This window comes from Motacilla alba, chromosome 5, assembly GCF_015832195.1.
Source record: "Motacilla alba alba isolate MOTALB_02 chromosome 5, Motacilla_alba_V1.0_pri, whole genome shotgun sequence".
Classification (NCBI taxonomy): Eukaryota; Metazoa; Chordata; class Aves; order Passeriformes; family Motacillidae; genus Motacilla; species Motacilla alba.
In genome coordinates this window covers 25,010,786-25,034,485 of record NC_052020.1, presented here as the reverse complement: position 1 = coordinate 25,034,485, position 23,700 = coordinate 25,010,786, and the positions used below count along the sequence as shown (strand labels likewise).

Sequence of the window (23,700 nt, the reverse complement as noted above, 5' to 3'; positions counted from 1 at the left end):
TGTCTTTTTTTCCTCCAGTCTGATTTATTTAGTAGCATACACACTTCAGAGTAACAAACACTCATCCAATACAGTCAATGTCAGCATTGCATTGTAGTGTTCAAAACGGATGCATGTGGATGATACAGGCCATTTGATCTCAGTACCTTAAGAATAACAAATAATAACAACAGCAATAAAAAAGTAGCAAAAGCCCTCTGAGATACATTGAAATCTTTCCCTTTAACAGGAACTGGATCCGACATTAAGTGATACCTCTCTGTACAAAATTTAGAGGGATTTAGGTTTTACCACTTTGGTTAAATTTCAGCCAAATTTATATCTCTGTGGGGCCTCAACATCCATAATTTTTAAACTTATTTGATCTATCTCTATGAATTTTTTCTATATTGCACCTTCCTCCAAAGAATCTCACAGCAGCTTGCAGGCACTAATGAAGGAGAGTCTCACACCACTACCACAAGATAAGTAGGTCTATTCCCATCTGTAAAATTAGAACAAAACAATGCCTAGGAGAGTTGTCCAAGGCCAAAAAAAAAAAAACAAGTCAATTATGAAGTTGAGGCAGAGAAGTCCTAGTCCTACTTCTTGATTCACACAGGAATGCAGCAGCTACAGCACTGCTGCATCTAACTAGTGAGTTTAAGGACCTTGGAGCCTAAGTCAGAGGTCATCTGTTCAGCACCAAAGTGCCTCTAGGCTAGCACCTCTGACCCTGCTGTGGAATCACATGTACTCATTGTCTCCAGAGTGAGGCACTATCTCAGCAGATGCATTAATGAACAACATTCTGGACCTGCATGTGAACAAATTCCTTGGTTACCATGCATCAGCTCCCCGTGTGTTACACGCCTGTGCACGTGCACCATGTTGACCCTCTGGTAAATATAAGCTTATTCAACACAACTCACCCCATAGTGAAAGAAGGCCATGCTGCTTCCTCACACTAGCGAGTGTCCATAGACAGGCGCCCTGGGCCACCCAATGAGAAACAAGGAACCTACAACTTACCCTGGGCAGTTTGCTCCTGAGCTCACAGCCTCAGCTCCTTAGAGCTCCAGTGCTCAGCTGAAGTCCTACACTTGCAGTTTGCTATGAAAAGCTGCCTCCTTTCTCTCCTTCCCCATAACAGCAACAGATGATTGTGATTTCTTTCTTTCTAATCCCCTAGCAAGACAAAGATCCATTTCAAAACTAACTTCCTAGAACTTACATCATCTAGAATGAGTTTCCAGATCAGTGTCTGCTATAGAGGAGATTTTCCTTTTTCCCCGACCTTTCCAGCTACTGCAGTGGAACGAACCTTCTCCATGTTTTTTCCCAGGACCATGTACTGCAAAACCAGCCAGGTGCTACCAGGAGTTGTTTTCTTTGAAGCTACTCATAACACATTGTTCCAGTTATCCTTTGAAACTGAACAGTCATTCTAAAAGTTTGTCTTAAACTCTCAACTGACATTTGAGCACCTATCTCTACTGTTTAGATCTCCCCTCCAGAAAATAGGTTACATTGGTGCAAAAGATCCACATATCTGGTAACAGAAGAAAGAAATTTAACTCTGAAGATTAATCAGGCAAACCACTAATTGAATTCTGTCTTTATCTTATTTCTAACTTTAATAATTCTTTTTAGTTATGGTAGGACAGCTTGCAATTGCAGTCTCATAAAAAAGGCAATGTCATTGAATTTCCTGCCTGTGAGACCTATTTACATGCTATTGTCCTTAGGCATTGCTATTCTCCTTAGGCACTGCTATCCATGGCTTACTTGCTGGCTGCAGAAAAGGAGAAATACTTCTTTTTTTTTAACTGTATGGAATTCACTACAGATTCATTTGTCATCTCACAGCAGTTCAAAAGTTAGGAGGCATCTGGAATGATTTCATCTGTTCTGTCACTTCAAAAAAAAACCTAATGTAAACACTCTGAAACTAAGTGAAAAATTCATTAACATACTACCATAAATATAAAACAGAGAAACTCTGGGAGGTCACAGAAGTTGTCTGAATTTGCAGTGAACTGCAAAAATAATTACCAGTTTCAGACAACTTTTGGTTTAAGATGAAATATTTCCATATGTCATTACTTCCTACAGAATACCTACTCTATGTCATCTAACTTTTACGTCACAATTGAGCTTCAATTTTCAATACTCCTGTTTTGTTTAGAGTTTATGAAAAAGTAATTAACTCTGACTGATCTTTTAGTATGCAACACACTTTAGTGTGTTACCCAAAGTAACTCCTTTTAGAAATTATTTAAGGCTGTCCAACTTTAACTACAAATATTGCAGATTTCATTCCAGATCTGGACTCTATAGGGTTTTGGTTTTTTTGCTTATGATTTCAACTATTATTGAAACAGCAGTTTCCCAGAAGTGCAGTCACCTTCATCCAAAGTTCTCAGACTCTTTCCTGAGCACAGGAAACCAACTAAAGACAGGAATTTCTGATCAATGTGCACTACTACCTCTACATATTGAAAGGGCTTTAACCATCAACTGGTAACGTAACTCTTACCTGCATTGTGAAAACTACATTACCACATTTTTCACGTTAAAACCTGGCATGTGAGTCAACATGTGACTAATGATAGTGTTTATATTGCCAGTATGTAAAAGATTGTTCCAGTGACTAGAGGCAACCAACAGAGAAGGTATGTGAAGTCATTGCAAGAAAACAATTCAATCTTTCTTGGTTTTAACCTAGAAACTGAGTTTTCTGTGGCTGTGCTTGGGTCACAGCAAAATAATGAGGCACAGATCACCCTGTGATTCCAGATGGGGACTATATTGACATTCCTTCACCCAAACTACATGGAGTTAACAGCTGATACCTTGGAGGAAGGATGCCTGGGAATTATCTCACCATTATGTAATGCTGTGAATGCAGAAACACGACCTCCCTGATTGCTGTGCCACTTTATACATGTAAGTGGCAGCATCATATTTGAGAAGAGGCACATGGCCAAGAAGTCACATTTACAGTCATATCATGATCTTAAGAGATCACAGTGGTTGCTGACTGCTAGTGTGTGCATGTGTATAGGGGCTTTATCTCCAAAAATAAACAAGCCTTGGGAAAAAAAACCAACTTAGTTCCCTGACTAGTTTGTGAAAGACCATTAGTGATTTTCAGAGTTGCAGTTCAGCTGCAAGAGGCCTGACTCTCCAACTTAGCAACATATCCAACAGCCACCCAGCTGGAAAGTCAAATGTTTTTGGAGACAATAGGCTGCTATTCTCTCCCTAGAGTATTTGTAATCTCCTGAGCGGCTACAGAAAAAGACAAGGCCTTTCTTGGACAGAGGCAAGGCTAGGGTAGGGAAGGGGAGAAATGGTCAACAGCAGTTAGCCACATCAAGCCACTATAAACTGCTGTCTCTCTTTGCTCGCAGTTTCTTGTGATTATCACCCATTTGCACCTTGCTCACTCTGTAACATAATGTAGCAGAAGTTGTTGGTCCAACCTATGGCGTACACAAGAGCAAGAGGACTTGGAATTAGAGAGGAAAAAACACAATCTGGTTTCAAAACTATGCAGTTCCCTGAAAAATCGTTTTTCCTGCCCTGAGTTCCCAAGCATTTGTCCTGGTTCTCTAAGAAGTAATTTGGAGTCCCATTTTGCCAGAAATCATAATCATTCTGGCTTACCACACAGACCTCTTGACTCATGCTGGTGTGATTCCCGAGTATGGATATCTTCATTCTCTGAGGACCAGTCTCAAGTTCATCTGGTGCAATACAGACCAATCTGGAGTGATTCATTTAAGTTCATAGAGGGCTGATGCAAAGTAACTTTGATCACTGACTGCTGGGTTCTAGATGCAGCTCCCTCTGCACTGACAACCTCAGGAGTTTGGAGTTAAAGGTTTCCTTCTAACTGAGTTTCCTTCTACTTCAGTAAAGCAGAAAGTTACAGAGAAGCCCTGAAAGTTTTGTGCCTTTCCCAACTCATCTTTCAGTGATGCTTTCCAAGATGCCAATCAAATTGTCCAATCCCAACAAGTACCCATCCTCCCTGTTGCCTTCTTGCCAGGGGATCCTGTGATCCAGTGTCTGCCCGTCAGGAAGAAGGGTGGTCTTTCCAAAATCGATCAGCCACACATTGGCATTCCCACTGCCATCATGTACAAAAAGTAGTGAACTTCCTACAACCTGGAAGACAGATTGAGACAATGTAGTTAAAAATACATCTTCAGCCCTCTCCTACCAATTAACACTTCCTGCTAAGATGATCTCCTCAGCTCACCTGTGACTCAACAGACTTTTGGGCTGCACTTATAAATTGATGATTTAGATGCCCCATTTGCAAAACTGTATCAATCAGTAAGGTACAAATGTGAGGGTAGATAAGAAAAGGAACTCAGTAGAAAAAAGGAAGAAAAGCAATTTTTCATCTTACTTAGCATCAGATCTCAATTTGAGCAATTCAGCAAAGACCAATAACTCCTTTCAAAGACAGATCATGACCCATGATTAACAAAAATATCTCTAGTGATAAGAGAGCATCAACAAGGTGAAATAAAATGTCTAATCTCAAAATCTTGAGCTGTTAACAAGCAGAAAACACAATGCTAATGATGCCTTCTGCACAGCAAAGCACACAGAGAACACAGACAGCAGAATTAAATGGTATTTCAAGATAAATCCATTTTAAGTAACACAGCCTTCATTGTCAAACTACAATTGAATACTACTGTACCAAATGCAAACTTCCATGATGCCATTCCCCTGTAAATTCCCACTGGAGCACATCCAGGTTAGAAAAACCATATGAAACTGGTACTAACAAACTACTCCATGCAGTGGCCCAGAGCTATAAGTGCTGGGATGTCATAAAGACAGGAGACTTATTATTCTTCAACTAGTTTAATCTCCTGTGGTGGAGGCTTTGTGGTATCTGCATTGTCAACATTTATTAGTTTACCCTTCCCTTCACAAAACCCCTTCTACTCATACAGCAGGCTGTTCTGAAGTACACCTGAATGACAAACGAAGAAGTAATGCACCTCCACAGCTTTACACTCACTGCTCACCTCATGTCGCTTGAAGAAGTCTGAGGATTCCAGAATGACATTAATTTCCTGCAGACGTTTGAGGTATTTTTTCTGGAGGAAGAAGAGAAAAGAAACCCAAAACAACCCATAAACATTTCACTGAAAAATGATTAAAGATAATCTGTTTACAAGAGTCAATATAATTATGAGATCATATTAATTTTAAGCTAGAGGTCCTTCAAAACAACAGGCTCATCATTTGAAAGTCAATCTGAAAATACATTTCAAGCTTTCATAGTGAATTAACAGACTGGAGTTCATCTGCTGCATGTGTTACATCAGGCATATATATCTGTCTTGATTTAGATGTCGTTAAGCATTCTGCGACTGTTTTTGTTTTTTTGTTTTTTTTTTTTAAATGGAGAGAAAAAGTTTTCAAGGAATTAAAAATCTTCCAGTTCCCCAAAGTGAAAAGAAAGAAATTGTGTTAGAGAAACAAGGCGCTCCAACCATGGTAGGGACAAAGGAGGGCTAAAAAGAATCAAGGCCTAATATACAAAGTTCTAGTGCAGATTTTTAAGGCTGCCCTGAGCTACCAAGCACACTCTTCCTGAAGGGCTAGTCTGCCTTCATAATGGCTTCCACACTGCAGAAAAACATTACAGCATCCTTTGAAGTTCCAAAGACAAGAGATGTGTTATGCCATCTACCACATGCCTGTTGTGCTACCCATGAATTAGCACACAGGAATTCCTCTTTGAGATGAGTTTCACACATGGGAACACAGCTAGTCACCAATCTCACTTCCTGCCTCCACACTCTGATTTATCTTCTCCAGATTGAATTCCCAAATCACAAGTTTTCCCGCCAACACAATCCTTGCTTAGATATCACCCATATAATGCATCTAACACCCATGACTGAAGCTGATGGCAAGCCATAAGTTAGTTAGTTTGAATGATATTTTGCTAGCATGAGGCATTTGGGGTCAACTCATGACAAGAACTGACAAAAATGGTCTCAGTCAACTTCTCACAACCCACCAAATCCCCATGTCCACCCCATCTCCTGAGAGCAACTGAAGTCAAAACCACTTACCCTCTTGGTATTCTAATTCCTATTTCCTGTACCAAAGAAAGCATAGCCATGAAGCAAGAGTATTGGTCCAAGATCAATGTACCTGAAGAGCTCAGACTCACCAGAATAGTTGTGTTGCCCTCAATGAATTCCGCAAAAACCTGTAGAACTTGCTCCTGTGTCTTTGTCGTTTTGAAGTTTGTGTTACATGTTCCATCCGCCTTCTGCACAGAAGCGCACACAGAGAGAGATTATTTATACTGCACTCATATCATTCCCCTCATCACTCAATCCTCTTGAACCAGCAACAGCTCAGCCCTTGCTAACCAGATGAAAGTAAGTAGCTGAACAGGAAGAGAAACCAAGCAAGAAGAAGAGAAGAGATACAAAAGCTGATTGGATAGCTTTAAATGGCACTGGCAGTTCATTTCCTGTTGAGCACAAGCAAAAAAAAAAAAAAAGAAACAATTCATGCATGATATTACCAGCTTGCAGGAGGGTTTTCTCACATCAATGCTAGCAGTGCAAAGTTCAGTGGGGCAAACCACAGAGACCTCTTTGGTTGTACTCTTGTCTGGATAGTGAAACCCTGACTGAGGGTGTGAGGGAGGTGTGAGGGAAAATTTCCAAAACCAATTTTACTAGTCCTTTAAGTTTAGGGGTTTCTTTTGGGTTTTGGTGTGGATTTTTTTGTTTTATTCGGGTTTTCTGTTGGTGGTGTTGGTGGTTTTTGTTGTTTCTGTTTTTCAATGGGAAATCAAAGAATTGCTGTTTGGATTCAGTTCCAAATAGACCTTTAAACATATAATGTGACCCAGAAGTCACAGAACAGAAATCTGTTGCAGACAGGAACAACCTGGGATTTGCAATGCTAGCAGTGACAAAGCAGGTGAATGAATTTTGGCAAAGGACAGTGCAGGCAAGCTTGTTCCAAGTGTACCCTGGAGAAATTCAGAGTATGTTTGTGCTAGCAGTAAGATTCAGTACAGAAGCATCCTGCTACTGAAAAAAAATGAGTATTTTTATGTGCTTCTGGAGCTATAAGCAAATAAGAGCAGTGCATGAATTGGAGGTATTTGTAAACACAGAATATATGAATATGCGTGTCTCCAAGAGCATCCCTGTTGCTTCAAGAGACATGAATAGGAGATTTTAGGATATGTGTGTAAAATACAAGAATTAGTACAGTTGGTAACAAAAATCCACTAAAAGTACTAAAAGTCTGCAGGACTTTTTTCCTGTCCATTGTTTAAGTCCAATCTGTCATTTTCATTGTGGTAGGTAAATCAGCAGGTAAAAATCAGCAAAAAAATATGTTGTCTCCTACACGTTAAGTCACTGCCCTAAAATGACAAATTCACTCAGCAGGAGAAACACTATTTATTCCACAGCTGAACTTGGTTTCTAATGCATACATGAAAACAAATCAATAATGCTAAAACTCCAGATCTCTCATGCAAGAGAATTTTATTCCAAGGCTGTTGGACAGATACAAGTGCTGCAAGCCAGCCTGATGAGACGTGTACGTTATGCCAGAGCAGTTCAGCAGGTAGGCAGTGAAAGTTAGCAGCCATCTGATCTGATGCATGATAATACTCAACAGCACATAGGAATTTGAAACTTCATCTCGTACCTCTTCACTGGAGCAAGGTTGTTTTAAAAATAGTTTCTCCCTATGCTGCAGATTGTAGGGCAATGTCTAGAATAGCTGCTTAGTGTTTGTTCCCTTTCTAACCTTTTGTGTCTGGACAAACTAGTTGCTTGCTTCCTTTTTTAACACTTTTAAGATTTTGCTCCTTTCCAGTGGTTGGCAGGAAACATAATTACTGTCTGTCTTTACTTGCTGTAAACAACATCCAGAGTTTGAATGGTACCACCCCAGTATTCTAAACCATGTTGGCTCTGCATGTACTTGATCCTCAGGAGGCACTTGCCTGACTCACTCCTCGAAGTCATACCTTTGCTAAGGGCTCCACATACACTCCTGCACAGCAGAGCAGTCTGTCACATAGTGCAGCTCGTGGGCCAGTTCTTATTAGATGTGACAGTGACACGGCTCACCAGAGGGCAAGTGTCACAGCTCCATAAAATAGTACTATCCATCTTAAATCATGGTGTCTTGCTCAGAGCCCTCTGCAGACTTCCCTTAAAGGGCTCTGGGTTAACATAGTGGATTCACAAAGATTTATGAATCAAATCTGATATCCTCCTGGGAAAATGGCTAGCCCTGATCTACAGCTAAAGGAATGCTACCAAAGGAAGCAGTAACTTTTCAAACTGCACAGATATTCACTGACAGAATGGGAAGACAGAAGTCCCAACTCTCAGCCCCAGGCATTAGTTTAGTATTATAGAGAAAATCCTTGCGATGCCTCTGCAAGAGAGGAAATGTGCATTTGGAATCAGGCAGGCACAAGATACTGAGCAACAGGTTCCAACTGTAGGGAAAGCAAATGGTTCAGAATATTTTTGATAGGAGGAAAAGCACCAAATCCCATAAATGAACTGGACTTGATTTCAGAGATCCAGAAGCAAGGCAAAGATAAGAAATGGATCAACCCAAAGATAAAAGATAACCCATTATGGCAGGAGTGCATATGGTGAATCAGATCTCATTTATCAGCAGCCAGTTCACAGAAAGGCTTATGATTTCACTTTCTTTGGTTTTGCTTCTTTTTCAAGCAGCCACAGGGCAGGAATGACCAAACCCAACATACCTCATCAGCTAACTCCAGGAGTTATCAGTCCAGTCAGGGAGAACATCCCCTTGTTCCCATCAACCACTAGCTGGCACCACTGACTTTTACAGGCTTTCTTACCAAAATGGGGATCCCTGCAGAATGGCTTTGCTTTTCTGCAAAAACACAGAACTGGATGTACAGTTCAGCTTCAGTGGAACAGTGCAGGGAGTACTGACTACCTGTATTGCCTGAACAATTTCTGCCACCTTTTCTCCATCTAAAAAACATTTTAAAATTATACCTACATTCCTCATAACAGCACAGGGAGATACAGAGAAAGGGAATGTGCTCCAAAGTACTTCCTGTACTTAGTCAAGGATTAAGTATTCATTCTGTGCACAGTTACAGCAGTGTCTCCACAGAGGGAAACACACAGTCTGTGTGTCACACTGCTCCTATCCAACAAATCCCCAAAGAACAAGCCAGGAGGTTTTTCTGAAGCTCCCATGTTCTCCTTTAGCTCAGTCACTCTCTGGGACTGTACATCTTTCACTCACCAACCATCTTTTCAAGAACACACATGAAAAGCCTCAAGATCATCTGGGTTTCTGATTCCATTACACAGAGGAGCATACAAAGACCTAAGTTGTACAGGAATAAAACAGGTATCTTGATAACATCATTAGCTGGCTAAAGGGCAAGACAGGATCCTGTGTTTTGGCTGGACTGGAGCCAGATCATCTACTCAGCTACCATCCAGACAGTTCCTGCATGAGGATCCCTGTGTCTTAACAGCCAGGAGCGGGTGGCACAGCACACAAGGGGCCAGCACCACATGAGCTTGGAGCCCCAGTTCCAGTATCACAGCAGGAGAATCTGTGAATAAGGGAGGGAGAAGACATAAAGCAAAGGAAAGAAGAAAGAGGTATTTAAAGAGCCTCTATTCAGCATCACTACCATCTTTTATACCTTATTTCTATGTGCTTGAATTGTGAAATGGAAACAAAACTAATCCAGATTCTGGAGTGGTGCAGTTGACACACTTGAAGGATGGGATGCCATCCAGAGAGACACAGGCAGGCTTGAAGGTGGGCCCATGGGAACCCCATGCAGTTCAAGTGCAAGGTGTTGCACATGGGTCAGGGCAGCCCGCAGTATCTATCTGAGCTGGTGGACGAACAGATCAAGAGCAGCCCTGCCAAAAAGGACCTGGGAGTGCTGGTGAACAGGAGGCTGCACATGACCCAGCAATGTGAGCTCACAGCCCAGAAAGCCAACTGTGTCCTGGGCTGTATCCAAAGCAGCATGGCCAGCAGGGCAAGGGAGGGGATTCTACCCCTCTTCCTCTCTCATGGGACCCCACCAGCAGTGCTGCATTCAGCTCTGGGGTCCTCAACTCAGGACACACAGGGACCTGTTGGAGCAAGTCCAGAGGAGGCCACCAAATTGATTAAAGGGATGGAAAACCTCTCCTATGAGGAAAGACTGAGCAAACTGGGTTTTTTCAGCCTGGAAAAGAAAAGACTTTGGGATGACCTAACTGTGGCTTTCCAGTACCTGAAGGGAGCCTACAAGAAAAAATGGAGAGGGTTTTTTACAAGAGCAGGCAGTAACAGGACAAGGGATCCTTTAAAAGTGGGAGTAGGTTCAGAATAGGTATTAGAAAAAGATTCTTCACTGCAAGTGGGGCGAAGCACTGGAACAGGTTGCCCAGAGAAGTTGTGGGTGCCTCATCTCTGGAATTTTTCAAGACCAGGTTGGATGGAACTCTGAGCAACCTGGTCTAGTGGAAGGTGTCCCTACCTATAGCATGGGGGTGGGAACTACATGATCTTTAAGGTCCATTCCAACCCAGTCCATTTTATGATTCTATAAAAGATAAGTAAGTAACAGATAGGAAAGAAAATTGCCAAGATTCTACTGTGGCTGTGAGGTAGTATCCTAGGAATGGTACAGGGACACAAACTTATCTATCAAGAACAGCAGATGGACTTGGCTGATGGAGAAATTTCATTTTGGATTGCTCTGGCTTTATTCCAGCTCCATCTATACTGGATCTCATCATGTATTTAAAAGGAAAAGTGGTTTCCTTGATCCCAAGAGTATCTAAGCAAATGCTTTTAACATGCCTTGCCAATAAATGTAACTGCAACAAAACCACTTAACTGTGATTCACTTGGAATAAATATGTATAGTTCCTGGATAAAAAAAAAAAGTAATTGCATGCAGGGAGGGAGTTAATACTTCTGTTCTGAATTCCTCCTTACAACAGTCTCATTTTCATGCTATCTACACTGCATACCTCCCTGTATCCTTCCTGTAAGGTCTCTGTAGTTGATTCAAATATGGCTGATGTGTATCTGAAGCTTGAATTCATTGACACTCTCTGTTACAATTAGAATGAATGCTTTAGAACTGCAATAGAGTGCACTCAGTGGTTTCAGTTAGTGCATTTTCACACGATCCTTTGGAAAAGCTGGCTACTGATGTGCACAAGCTTGTTTGATTAATCAAAAAAGTTCAGTCTTGAGGAATAGGCAGAGGTGAAAATATTACCTTAATTCCTTCAATCCTGAAGCCCAGGTTGGCACTAGAGCTGATGGTTTCTCTCCACTGCATGTACCGGGGTTTGGTGACAGCATGCTGGGCATTCTCTTCAGCCGTGGGAGCAAGAGGATCCACTTCAATCATTTTCTTGTACATGTCCTTACGCAGCTTTGGTTTCTCTCGTGCCTTAGTCAACTCTTCCTCCAGGTATGTTCTGCAAACATCACATCCCAACACATCCTTAAGGACTTCCTCAACATTTCTTTTTACAGCTCACAAACTGGCCTCAAGAAACAACAATCAGGAAAATAAGCCTTATCATTGCCCCAGTTTTGCACACGGGGAAACTAAAGTACACAGAGCAATGACTGTGCAGGTATATTTAGTGAAAAAGCCTCAGGAATCAGGAATTCTAATTCACTTCTTGTTCTAACTATACCTTTACTTACTGTTACAAGTTCTGATTATTTCCTGGTTACAGAATAGGAGAAAGCTGAATTCCCACTGTGCCATAAAATACAACTGCATTTTCAGAGGACAGGTAGGAGAGATCACTTAAAATGAAATTAAAAAAAAAAAAACAAATAGGGCTATTGAAGACTTACTGCATTCTATCTCCTCAAAAAACTTTAAAACAGCCATAGGTAATTTTTTTTAGGCCTCAGGAAGTTTAGATTTTACTTAATGCATCTCAGTGAAAGACAGAATCACTCTTCATATAGAAAAAACTAGAGTAAAGCAGATTATCAGAGTAGTTCCAAACCAGAAGAGGTAACTAAGAACAGGGAGGTGAAGGGACACAAAACTTCCACATTTTGCTCTTATCACTCAATCTAGTAATCCAGTGGCCATTAGAAAGGCACCATCCACGTTTTCTACAATTCACTGGATTCCTAAAGCTTGCACTTTGTCAAGTGCCTGAAGTTTCCTTTCTTCATCACAGCGTAACAGAACAGGATGGCATTTAGGAGATGATGTCACTCACTGCCAGAATGTCACCTATTTTCAACAAAATGTGTATTGTAGTAAATCCTTCTCCTATTTCTTCTGAACATATCAGTGCTACATCTTTCTAATTAATTTAAAATTTTGCACCTATTTGAAAAGGCATATCTGCATTTTTCAAAGTAAAGTAGAGTAACTACTTTACTGTAAGTAAAGTAGAGTAACTGTAAGTAGAGTAACTAATTTATGACAATTACTCTTGAGCATCTGAGCTAACATCCCAGCTGAAAGATTACTATGACAGCTCATACTTCTCTGTACAGTTACCTGACTCCAGGATCTCAACAAATCTCTATCTCTTTGTTATGCTTAGATAGTATTTTTGATGTTTCTGTCTTAATCACAGACAATGAATGGAAAAGAAAGTGAGAACCTGGAGAACGAAGAGATGGCAACACTTCAAGATGTCAGAGTAGGGAAAAACACAGATCAGTCCTGAGCAAATGGTCAACTCTTTAAAGAAAAGATCAATACCAGCAAAGACTCATTCAAGCACTGGAAATGGGCTTTCATAGTGCTATTCAGGCATTTGCACTGGGAGATGGAAACTTTATTTTGTGAGGCTTTCTGAATCACTGCATACACAAAGATTCAATGAACTGGCAGTGAATAAATCATGTCATTTTTTCCCATGTATTATCAGGCCACTGCAGAGAAACTTGATCTTAATTCACTTAATTCACAGAGAATCTTGATCTTAATTCACTTAATTCACAGAGAAACTTGATCTTAATTCACTCCTGAACATTTCTTGATGTGGATAGTTTTTGAGAATATAAATCAGTTAGTCTCCAGAATCCATGTACTGGCAGTACATGGGACATATTGTCCCAAACTGGCAGTAATGGGACATATTGTCCTCAGGTTGTCCAAGGTGACTGTGAGCATGACCACATCTCCCCCTTCCTTCAAATACAGAGAAAGCACATTCTCTTTCATTCACCCCACCTGATCCCCATCTTGCAGTCCATCACACTTGGCCCTTCAAAATCAGTGAGCAAGTCATCCAGCTGGATGTAGCTCTCGCCATCTCTCTCCACCACGCCATGGAAGCAAGGGACACAGGAGCGTAGTGGGTCTTTCATCAATCGCTCAAAACACTCCTTTTCATTCTCTGAGAAGCGTTTGAGAATCTTCCCACTATCAGCTGCCTTGAAATTCCCTAAAAAAAGAAAATCAAACACTTGCTGACAAGATTGACAAGCAAAAAAAGAAAAATTCCTTCCCCCAGCATTCCAGTTTCATATATCTCAGTCTCATAGCAGCAGTTAAAGATTTCCCCTGAAGAGATAAGATGCTTTCCATAAAAAATAAAACACACAAGACAAACAATTGTTAGCAGTGAAAGTCCGTTTGGATACATTCCCATGTCAGAATTTATGGCTTTAAGGAGTGCAGTTGCTTCAGGCCTTTGGGCTGTTTGGATTTTTTTCCACGCTAGTCTTTGCTAGATTATTAAAGAGTACTATACTTACTAAAATGCACAGGAAGAAGGCACAAGCCAGAATTCATCATTAATCCTCTGCCAGGCTATTTTAAAGCTGCATAACACTGCCAGCACTGGCTTTGTCCTTAATCCTGACACAGGGTACATACACCTGCTGATCGTGTCCGGACAGAGGCAGCGCAGTCAATCAGTGATACTTAAACAGCCAGAACCAGCCAGAAGCCAAGCACTGCCCTTTCCAAACACACACACGCACACACAGACACACACACACACTCTCTCTGTGACTGTGTGACTGTGACTGCGCCTGCCTGCAGGTATTACCCCTCCTCTGCAAACCTGCTTATCTGCTAATGCCCTGCAGGTACAGCCTGGAGGGCGACGGTGCTTTTTACAGCCCTGTGTCTGAATGGCATCCAGGACAAATGACATCTGCAGAGGCCACAATTAGCAGTAATCAGCCTCCACCTGTCCGGAGTTTCCAAATGCTCTCCTATCCTTGCAACCTGCAAACAGCATCTGAGGAAAGTGCACGTTTCTTTCAGAAGCACCCTTCAATTTAGACAAAATAAATTGGGCACCAAAGTAGGAGCCTCATTAACCCTGGGGATAACACTCAACCTTTACCACAGCAGGATCCATCAGCCATTGCAAACTGGTTCTTCTCTGACAAATCCTAGAACAGGCACTGCCTCGGCAAAAGGGCAAGGCTGGTAACAGCCCAGGTTCTAGTTCAGAAAAAAACCTTCATATCAGAGAAGAACAGCTGCAGAAAGAATGGAGTAAACCCAACCGCAGAACACTGCTAAAAGGAAACTGGAACAGTATCTCTCCTAATCAGCTTCTATTAAACTCTTAACTCTCCTCTTCCACCCTGCTGTATGAGTCTCCAGAAGGGTTATGATTACATGACCAGTGCATCACTCCACACCGATGAAGCCAACTCCACACTTCTGTGAAAAAAACTGCATTAAGACTGGGTCATCTTGACACCTTGTGTGATACAAATCAGACCCAACAACAACACTATGCAAAATGCAGCTACTCAATTTCTAGGGCTCAGTAAATTTCTCTGCACAACTTTGAAGTGCACCATATTAGGGCATCAGCATACACAGAGGTGGTTCACGTACTGCATTACAGCACGATGCAGCGTGGGTGCCTGCCCACATGTGTACTAATAACCCCCACCAGCACTGCACGAGAATTATATGAAGCACGAGAGACACAAACCCGATGACTTCTCTTTGTTGTTTTTTTGCCTTACAAATGAAACTAAGCCTCCATCAGGAGCACACCTACATAATTTTTACAGACACAAAACTAGAACCAACCAAGTGAGCTGCTCCTTGCACTTGTACAGTGAACAATGACAGACTCACAATGCAAACACATGGTCAACAAGGCAATTTTCCCGTTTGGTTCCCACCCAAGGACCTACATTCAGATGAGGGGTTTGGAGTGGTATTAGAAACACTGTCCTTTGCAGGGCTGAAGCACATACAGGCATGGACAGTCCTTCCCCCTAGAGAACTAACTACTGGCTACTCAGTCAGGAAAGATAATCCCATATCGCAACCAACAGCACCAGACAGATTAGGGCTTTAGCTCCCCAACCTCTGGTTTCCCTCTAACAAGTATTCTACACATATCACCTTACAAGCCTGGCCCTTCTCCAGAGTCTGACCATTGCTTCTCTGCTGATCTCATTACTCAGGTATATCACTCTCACTTCCCTATCCACATCACAGCCAAAATATGCTTTAGGTCACAGATTTGTGTGATATTGCCTGCTTCCTTTTTACCTGAAGGAAGGAAGGAAGGAAGGAAAGAAACAGAGAAAGACTGTTCTCCATGCTGCAGTCATCCTCACTCCTGAGACAAACACACTGAAGATACCCCTCTCACCTGTATGCCCAGCCAGCTGCACCCATGAGTAGCGTTTCTTGAAGGGGCTGATGACTGGTAAGTTAACCATGGTTTTAATTGTATGCCATGCCTTTTTCTGGAAAAGAAAAGAAATCTTAAGTTGGGCAAAAGCTGAAATCCTGACATGCCACAAATGTATTACATAGCTTCATGCACATTGAATTGTTCCTCACTAATGTGTAAGTGCTCCAAGGTGGAACCACAAAACATTTTCTTGTACAAACAAACACTATCATCATTGTTGGAAAAATATGCACACAAACCCAAGAATGGACAAATAAAGATAACGCCCTGCCATGCACAAGAAAGCTGCCTATAAGGAGGGGAAAAAAAAAAGTCATACTGCACGTCATAGGCCTGTTCTTAGCCACACCTCGCCCTCTGTGTGTGAGTCACAGAGTATGTGGACAGCAGATGCTGAACGAACACACACATGCACACATACGCACGTATTAGTTTCCATGAGACATGCACATAAGCTGCTTGTCACTGTCAGCAACACTTCCTTTCCCAGAGAACTTCAGCATCACCTCATGATTAGCAGCTTTCCCCAAGTCAGCAGGTAAATCCTACTGGGACACCTGCATAGAAAGCGCATCTCTAGCTGGACACAGAGCTCACCCAGGTCCCTCAGCACCATTGACATCGAGCTGTAGAACCTACTCCAGGTCATGAATTTTCCTACTCCCTCCCCTCTTTCCCAATCCTGTTACTTTTTAACAAAGCTGGGCATTGCTCTGGCAACCTTTGGCTGCAGCTGTCTGGGTACCGCTGCAGGCAGACAGGGAAACAGAACAGCTGCTCACAAAGAGCAGCTGAGTGCTCTGTCACAAAGGCAGGGGAAAAAAAAAAGTAGAAAGTGAAAAAGTCTCATGCTCTGGAACTGAAACCCAGATGGGAGAGAACTACAGCCCACCAACGTTCATGTTACAGTTGGAGGGATCCCAAAGTGCTTTACAAACAAGGAGAGCAGGCTCAGTTCTTCTATTACTAGAACATAACACCCTGCTGGAGAAGAAAAATGGAGCTGCATTATACTTATGGCATGACAGTTCAGTGCTGAGGGGGTTTTGTTGAGATCAGGTGTAGCTGGAGATTAGGCTGCACTTACAGAAGTGTTTATTGATGGCCCAATTGGAAATCACCAAAATCAATGGGAAGTATTAATGTCACTGAAAACAAGTTTAGGCGCTTGCTCATCAACTGGAAAATACACATTCAAAACAACAACTGTGTCTTCTCTAGCATGGATATTGATCTGAAGATTTAGGTGCTTAGGATGCCTAATTTTTATTGTCTTCTACAATCTAAGTGTAAAACAGAAAATGTGAAATTGCAGAAAATTATACACAGGCAAAATGTTGCTCTCCAGATCACTCTCTGACCTGGCCACGCTTCCCCAAACGTACTAACTTACACAACATTTCTTATAAGGTACCCTCCAGCAACACTGGTCACCCTGTGAGGGCAAAAAACCTGCAGTTAGCTTAGAATGTACCAAGAAGACATATGAACCCACAGACACAAGTGATTTTTTTTAAGGATTTGCCTTCACAAGAAAGTTTTAAGTAATGCTTTAAATTAAACTGACATAACAACATAATTGCCATATGAGCATACTTACTCTGAAATGAGATTGCTTCTACCTATTAAACATTGGGTTTTAATGGAGTTCAAGCTGAAATTAACTGACTCCTAGTCATATATGTGCCTCATGCAGCAATGATACTTTTGAAAACATACTATGCCAGTGAGAGGAAGCATCCAGAGAAAATCCTGGATGTTTGAGAATGATGAAGACTCAGTTGCACTTATTAAAACTCCACAGATGTTACTAGCTCTAGCTAAACTCCAATTGCATAACTTACTTCTGCAGGTTCATATGCTATATTATTTGGATTTCATAGTTTTTTAGAATTTGCCTTAAGCTGCTCCAAACTGCAGCCTTGCAGTGTTGAACGGCGACTTGTGTCTACTGCAGACCCAGCAGTAGACACTGTTGGGTTCTGTTCTGCGAGGAACTGCGGTTCTGTGAGGATGAGAGAGACTCTTGTACACCACTTAAACATGTCCATAGTCTCCTTCTGGAGGGAAGTGCAATGTAAATACTGTTTTTCAAGTAGCAAAGAAATTATTTTTGTCTAGTTTATTTGTGAGATCTCACTGATAGCAGAAGCTCTTCAGGCTACTGAGCTGCTTCTACTTCAGAGGGAGAGAGTCCCAAGTTATTTAAACAGTAATTGGAAAAACCCCATTGTTACAAAGTAAAATGACCTCTTTGAATGTAGCTCCTGCCAAAGATTTCGTTTTTTAAGATTCCAGACCAGTTTTCAGGGCAACACTGGATTTTCCCCATCCCTTAATCAGAAGTCAACATTGCTCTATAACTCTGCAATAAAGACTCCATACACATCATAATGTCCCCCTCCTAACAAACTGCCTCCTGTCTCCCAGTGACTTGTCATACTGCTGCACGCATCAGTAACGAGAAGCACAGATTCTCAACGAACGCACATCAACTGTCAATGCAACATTACACTCCAGTGGCTCTCCTGCCTCCTCCCTCCCACCAAATGCTAAGAAGCTGAAACTTTTATTTGTACTGTGGGCGTGAAGGAAAGACAATGGGCCAAATTCAGCCCTAGCTCAAGTGGACTTTGGCTGTTTAGGTTATGGCTGCTTGGATAACAATGTTTAAGCTACTCATCCAATAAATAGACACTGACTATCTTTATTTACCTTTTTTAATTTTAAATAATCTCTTCACAAACCTCTGCTCCCCCTCAAGATAGGGAAAGCAGAAGGCTCAAGCTAGTAGGGAGAGGATTGCCTTCAGACCTGTCCTGTGGGGAGTGTTGCCATCAGCAGGGGTTCAGCAGTTTCACTTTCCTCTACCTCCATTTCTAGTCTCCCAGCTCACACAACCCAGGATACAAATTGCCAGGATGCAAGCAGGGCTGCATGCTGGTAGAGCAGTGGTGTGAGTGGGAAGATGAAAACTTTGTGTGCTTGCTGTAGGAGGAATCATTCTCACTTCTATTTCTAAAGCAAGATCTCTTCTTCTTTGTTAGCAATGGCATTATGTGCTTTTCAAATCACTACTTAATGCTGCAATGGCAAAGAGGGCTTCTACCACTGCCCATCTGTATCTGCAGCCTTATCTCCCGCTGCCCCTGTTTCTTCTAGATTCCTGCTCAGCCTTCCTTGATTTTTTGCTCTGCCTGGGTTTCTCCAAGACTTCACTTCTTCTAGATTCCCAGGCGGAAGTCTGGAATTGTATTGTATTGTATCTGCATTTAGGATTGTCTGAATTGACATCACTGATGCTGTGTTACATGCCTCAATATGCTCAAGAGTTTTCCAACAGTAAGAAGAAAGGCATTCCAAAAGAGTCAAGAAGCAAACCTGAAAAATACTAATATTCTTAGACTCGGCACGTAAGTTACTTGATGTGAACTTTAACTGAGACATGATATAAATCTCTCCCGAGCAATAAAAGGTGTGGGGCACTAAAGAGGGAAAAGCAAGTTTTCTGCCAATGGGGCAGACCACGTGACAATCTGTGCCACAGCAAGCGTGCCCCTGACAGAAAACGGACAATATTTCAGGGAAGAGAATGGGAGAAGCAATTCGTGCAATGCAGCCACAGTGCAGGCAAAGAAACTATGGTTTGGTATCTGATCTGCTACCTGGATTACTCTCTTGACTCACTTTCCTAAATTTGAAGCGCAGCTCTGAAGAGACGCATACATGCATGCAGCAGATGTGGAGACCTGCTCAGTGCATATGCAGACAAGATGCTAGCTGGGTGAGGTACTCCCCACCTATTCTATCTTGGATAAAGGTGGCTACTGCCATCCTGTCAATCCATTAAGGGAAAGCAAAGAGCAGCAGTAACTGAGCGCCACTGGTTTGTGTGAGCACACCTTTCTCCAGGCCTTTTCTCATGATAAGCACGCAACTTCCCACACGACCAGTGTGCAGAGGCACAGCCATGATGAGCCTGCACAAATACACCAGAGGACTTTCCTGAAAATCCACTGAACTCTCTGGGAGGTACTTAATCCACTTGAAGGCATTTGGCCTCAGACCCCACTGCTGCCAAGAATAAGAACTACCAGGCTTTCCTGAAACCCTCCGATCACTGCAGGACAAGAGCTGTAGCATCCTTACAAGCAAGCTCACTGAAGAGATTAGTGCAAACTCCCTGAATTGGATGGGGCTTTTTTAGTTGCTATTGTTGTTTTACAGGCAGTACAGAACAACTAGCATCTCCCTGAGCATATGCTGAATTCCTCAGGAACAGGAGAGCTACTCTAATTCCTAAAGGCAACAGTGGAGAGAGACCTGAACGTTCCTCTGCTATTCTATGGAAAAATAAATAAAATCTCTCACTTATTTAAGGGTAAAAATAAAACAATAAGATCTCAGTTCTGTGAATGTCCGAAACACATGTAACTACCCTCAGGCAAGAAATGACAAACAGGTAACATACATAAGAATTTGTTTCACTTAGGACTTTTCAGCAATTACAATAATTAAAAACATCAGTCACATCTAAATTAGGAAGCGTTGGGGGAATAAGAAAAACCTTAACTTCAGAAAAATGAAGTAATTCAGCTTTCATAATTCTAGCATATTAGTTGAAACTATAATGAGTTGAAGAACAAAAGAACACTAAAATTCAATATAAATCAACAGGGTCTTTAAAAATATCCATGATTCCATCAGCAGCAGAGTGGAGGTGTAGTTTCTTGCCTGAGCTGGTAAATCATCATGGAAATTCTGTTAGGCGATTATAAACAATGACCCTTGAATCATTTTACCAGGTAAATTTCAGCCAATTCTTTACCCAACATCTGTTGTCTTTTTTTTTTTTTTTTTTGTTTTTGTGCACTAGTACAAAGCCTACATAAGAAAGCTATTATGACAGCAAGAAACAAAAGGATAATGAGAAATTTTTTTAGTAATCCTTTTTTTTCCTAGAAGGCTTTAAGAAAGAGTACTTAATTGTCAGTCATCATTATCTACTTTTCTCTTAAAGTCTTTACATCATTTAGGCTAAATTCTGCCACTCTGGGACATGGGGGCTGAAATCTAATCTGTAATGCTGGTTGCCACTGCCTACTCAGTGTCTCACTAACTCCTAGAAGGAACAAAGTTCCTCCATAGGGACTTGTAAGGAGTACAGAAAACTATAATTATCAAAAAGTTACTATGTGCATTTCAGAACAATCCTGTAAGAGCCATGTGCCCAAAATGCAGGAGCACTGAGGAACCCCTTGCCCAGGGATTTCAGCCAACACAGTGAGCAGTGGGCACATGAGAAGGTGATGAGCGTCGGCCTCTTTTGGGGCACAGTAACCACAGCAATAGTGACTGGAAAAGTAAAAAGTGTCTGGGAACTCATCAGACCAGTCAAGGGCTGGAACTGCCTTCTATGAGCAGGCCCAAAAATAATACCAAGAATTACTAAACTGGGTATCAGTTATGACTTATCCAGGCACAGAATTAGTCATTCTCCAGTGGCTCACCTTTCTGCTGGGTTGGCTTTTCTGCCCCCTTCTCTTCCTTCCTGGTCACACACTAGCACCATATCACTCTGAGTGACACAACAAATCCTCAGGAGGTCCACAATATTACTCACACAGGTGTCTTAAGTATCAGTGTGAGCAGCTGGTCACTTTCTGTTCATAACTGTTTCTTTTAAACTCTTTTACAGTATCTTTTACAGTTTTATCATTGCTTCACAGAATGGGTCAGGTTGGAAGTGACCACAGTGGGTCATTTGGCTCAACCTCTCTGCCCAAGCAGGGTCATTCTAGAGTACTGTCACAGGATTGCATCCAGATGGTTCTGAGCTATCTCCAGTGAAGGAGACTTCACAACCTTTCTGGGCAACCTGTTCCAGTGCTTGGCCACCTGCAGACGTTCTACCTCCTATTTAGGTAGAACTTCCTGTGCTTCAGTTTCTGCTCACTGCCTCTTGTCCTGTTGCTTGGCACCACCGAGCAGAGTCTGGCTCCATCCTCTGACACCCTCCCTTCAGATACTGATAGACACTGATGAGGTCCCCTCTCATTTTTCTCTTTTTGAGGCTGAACAGGCCCAGGTTCCTCAGCCTTACTTCGTAAGAGTTGCTTCAGCCTCCTAATCCTCTTCAAAGCCCTTCTCTGGACCTGCTCCAGGAGCTCCATGTCTCCCTTGTACTGAGGAGCACAGATGCAGCCTCACTAGGGCTAAGTAGAAGGGTCAAATCGCTTCCCTAGACCTGCTGGCAATGCTCTTCCTAATGCATTCCAGAATACCATTGGCCTTCTTGGCCTCCAGTTTTACTTTTCATATATACTTTTTTTACTTTTATATACATTTACTTAAAATGCTTTCTAAAACCTCTGAGTTAATTTTATTTACAAAATCCTTGACTGCTTTATTTACCATGGTATATTAAAACTGAAATCAGTTTGAAAGCTAATTTGTTTTCCTAATTATTTATGCCTTTTTATTTGATTATTTAGATAATTTAGAAAATTAAAATAATATATTTGTTTTCTGCTTTCATTACTGCTTGTCACTTTATTTGAATTGGGTTTGACCTGACATATTGGACCTACAGAGGTAAAGAACTTAAATGTAGGTCTAAAGCTATTAACCATATTATTTTAATGGACTAAACCTAGGTAAAACAAAACTTGCTTTTCATCTGTTTCAACCCAGTCAATACCTGCCACTACTATAAAAGCTTCCATGAGAAATAATTTTGAGCAAATCACAACCAAGAAAATTATTGGCCTGAGTAATTAGATCTGCTTCTTTCTCTGTGTCAATGCAGCCAATAACAACAGTACTATAATTACAATCTACTAAAAAAAACCCACATCACACTTAAGCAAAGCATCTACTGCTTTGTCAAAATCACAATACTCTGCCAAGATAAGTTGTTTTCAGCACAATTTCCCCCAGTCCAAAGATTGTTCCATGGGTGCAGCTTCCCAGCAGCCAGCTTCAATGGTTATTAGGGATTTCATTTTCTCAAGGAGTATAGCTCTGGGACAGTTCACCATATGGTTTCACCTTGTGGAGAGAACTGAGGATCTGAGTGATGTTATATAAGAAAAAAAAATTAAAAAGATAGTGAGAGTTGCTGAGCAACACAGTATCTTTCCGGTTACAGTCACAAAATTTGCCTATCAAGGGATTCTGGTTTTGAGTTCTTTCAGTTTGAGGCTTAGTGTAGTTGTCTTTGCAGATATGAAACAGGCAGGCAGTCATCTTGGTCAGATCCAGATCCTGAACCAGCTGACATTTTATGCCAAATGTAAGCAAAACATAATTATCCTTGGTGTTTCTTTTAGTAATATATGCATATACATACAATATATGCATACACATTCGTGCGTGCTTTTAAAATACCTAAAGCAGACAGTAAAAGCCTTTGATTGCAGATGATCAAAATTCCATTACTTTTTAAAATAATTATCCAGACTATAACAAGTCCTAGGCTTGGGATCATCTGGTATTTGAAGAAACTTAGAACACCTTACAAGACACGGAGCAAGTGAGGCATCCATGACATTTTTACTGTATTTGTTGGGAGAAATATAACTGAAATATCTACAAAGGTTCTGTGTAGGGAAGCAAGGTGCAAGATTTGCCCATAGCTAAAACAAAAATGCCCCAAACAACAATGACAGCAAATCCCTGAATTTATCACAGAAGGTACTTTATACTTTCAGCAGCCAGTTTCTGTGCTCTTGCCCCCTATTAAAGGTTCCTGGAATCCTCAAGCTCAGGAGATTCTTGCTGCCAAGTCTACTACCCACTTGGCTGAATCAGACATGAATCACAAATTGAGACGAAGATCTCAATGGGTGGGAGGTGAAAGAGCAAGTTAAGTAGGAGAATGCTCCCCAAACGTATGTGAGTGAACCCTCACACAAACCTTTATCACTGAGCTTCTGAGTGCAACACTTAATTCAGCTCCCAAGGTTGGGTAAGGCTCCCACAGCAACTCAGC

The 23,700-nt window shown here is 41.6% G+C and overlaps 1 protein-coding gene across 2 annotated transcripts in view; it reads right to left on the bottom strand.

Annotated features, from left to right (window-relative positions):
• Positions 1–4: 4 nt before the first annotated feature.
• Positions 5–23,700, bottom strand: part of ITPKA (inositol-trisphosphate 3-kinase A) — a 39,975-nt gene continuing 16,279 nt past the window's right edge. For both annotated transcript variants that reach the window (XM_038137452.1, XM_038137453.1), the window contains 6 exons: positions 15,663–15,759; positions 13,256–13,469; positions 11,312–11,516; positions 6,197–6,298; positions 5,037–5,108; positions 5–4,155 (listed from right to left, as the gene is read on the bottom strand). In XM_038137452.1, the coding sequence (XP_037993380.1) occupies positions 3,952–4,155; positions 5,037–5,108; positions 6,197–6,298; positions 11,312–11,516; positions 13,256–13,469; positions 15,663–15,759 (894 nt within the window). In that variant the 3' untranslated portion in view covers positions 5–3,951. The remainder of the gene's footprint in view (positions 4,156–5,036; positions 5,109–6,196; positions 6,299–11,311; positions 11,517–13,255; positions 13,470–15,662; positions 15,760–23,700) is intronic.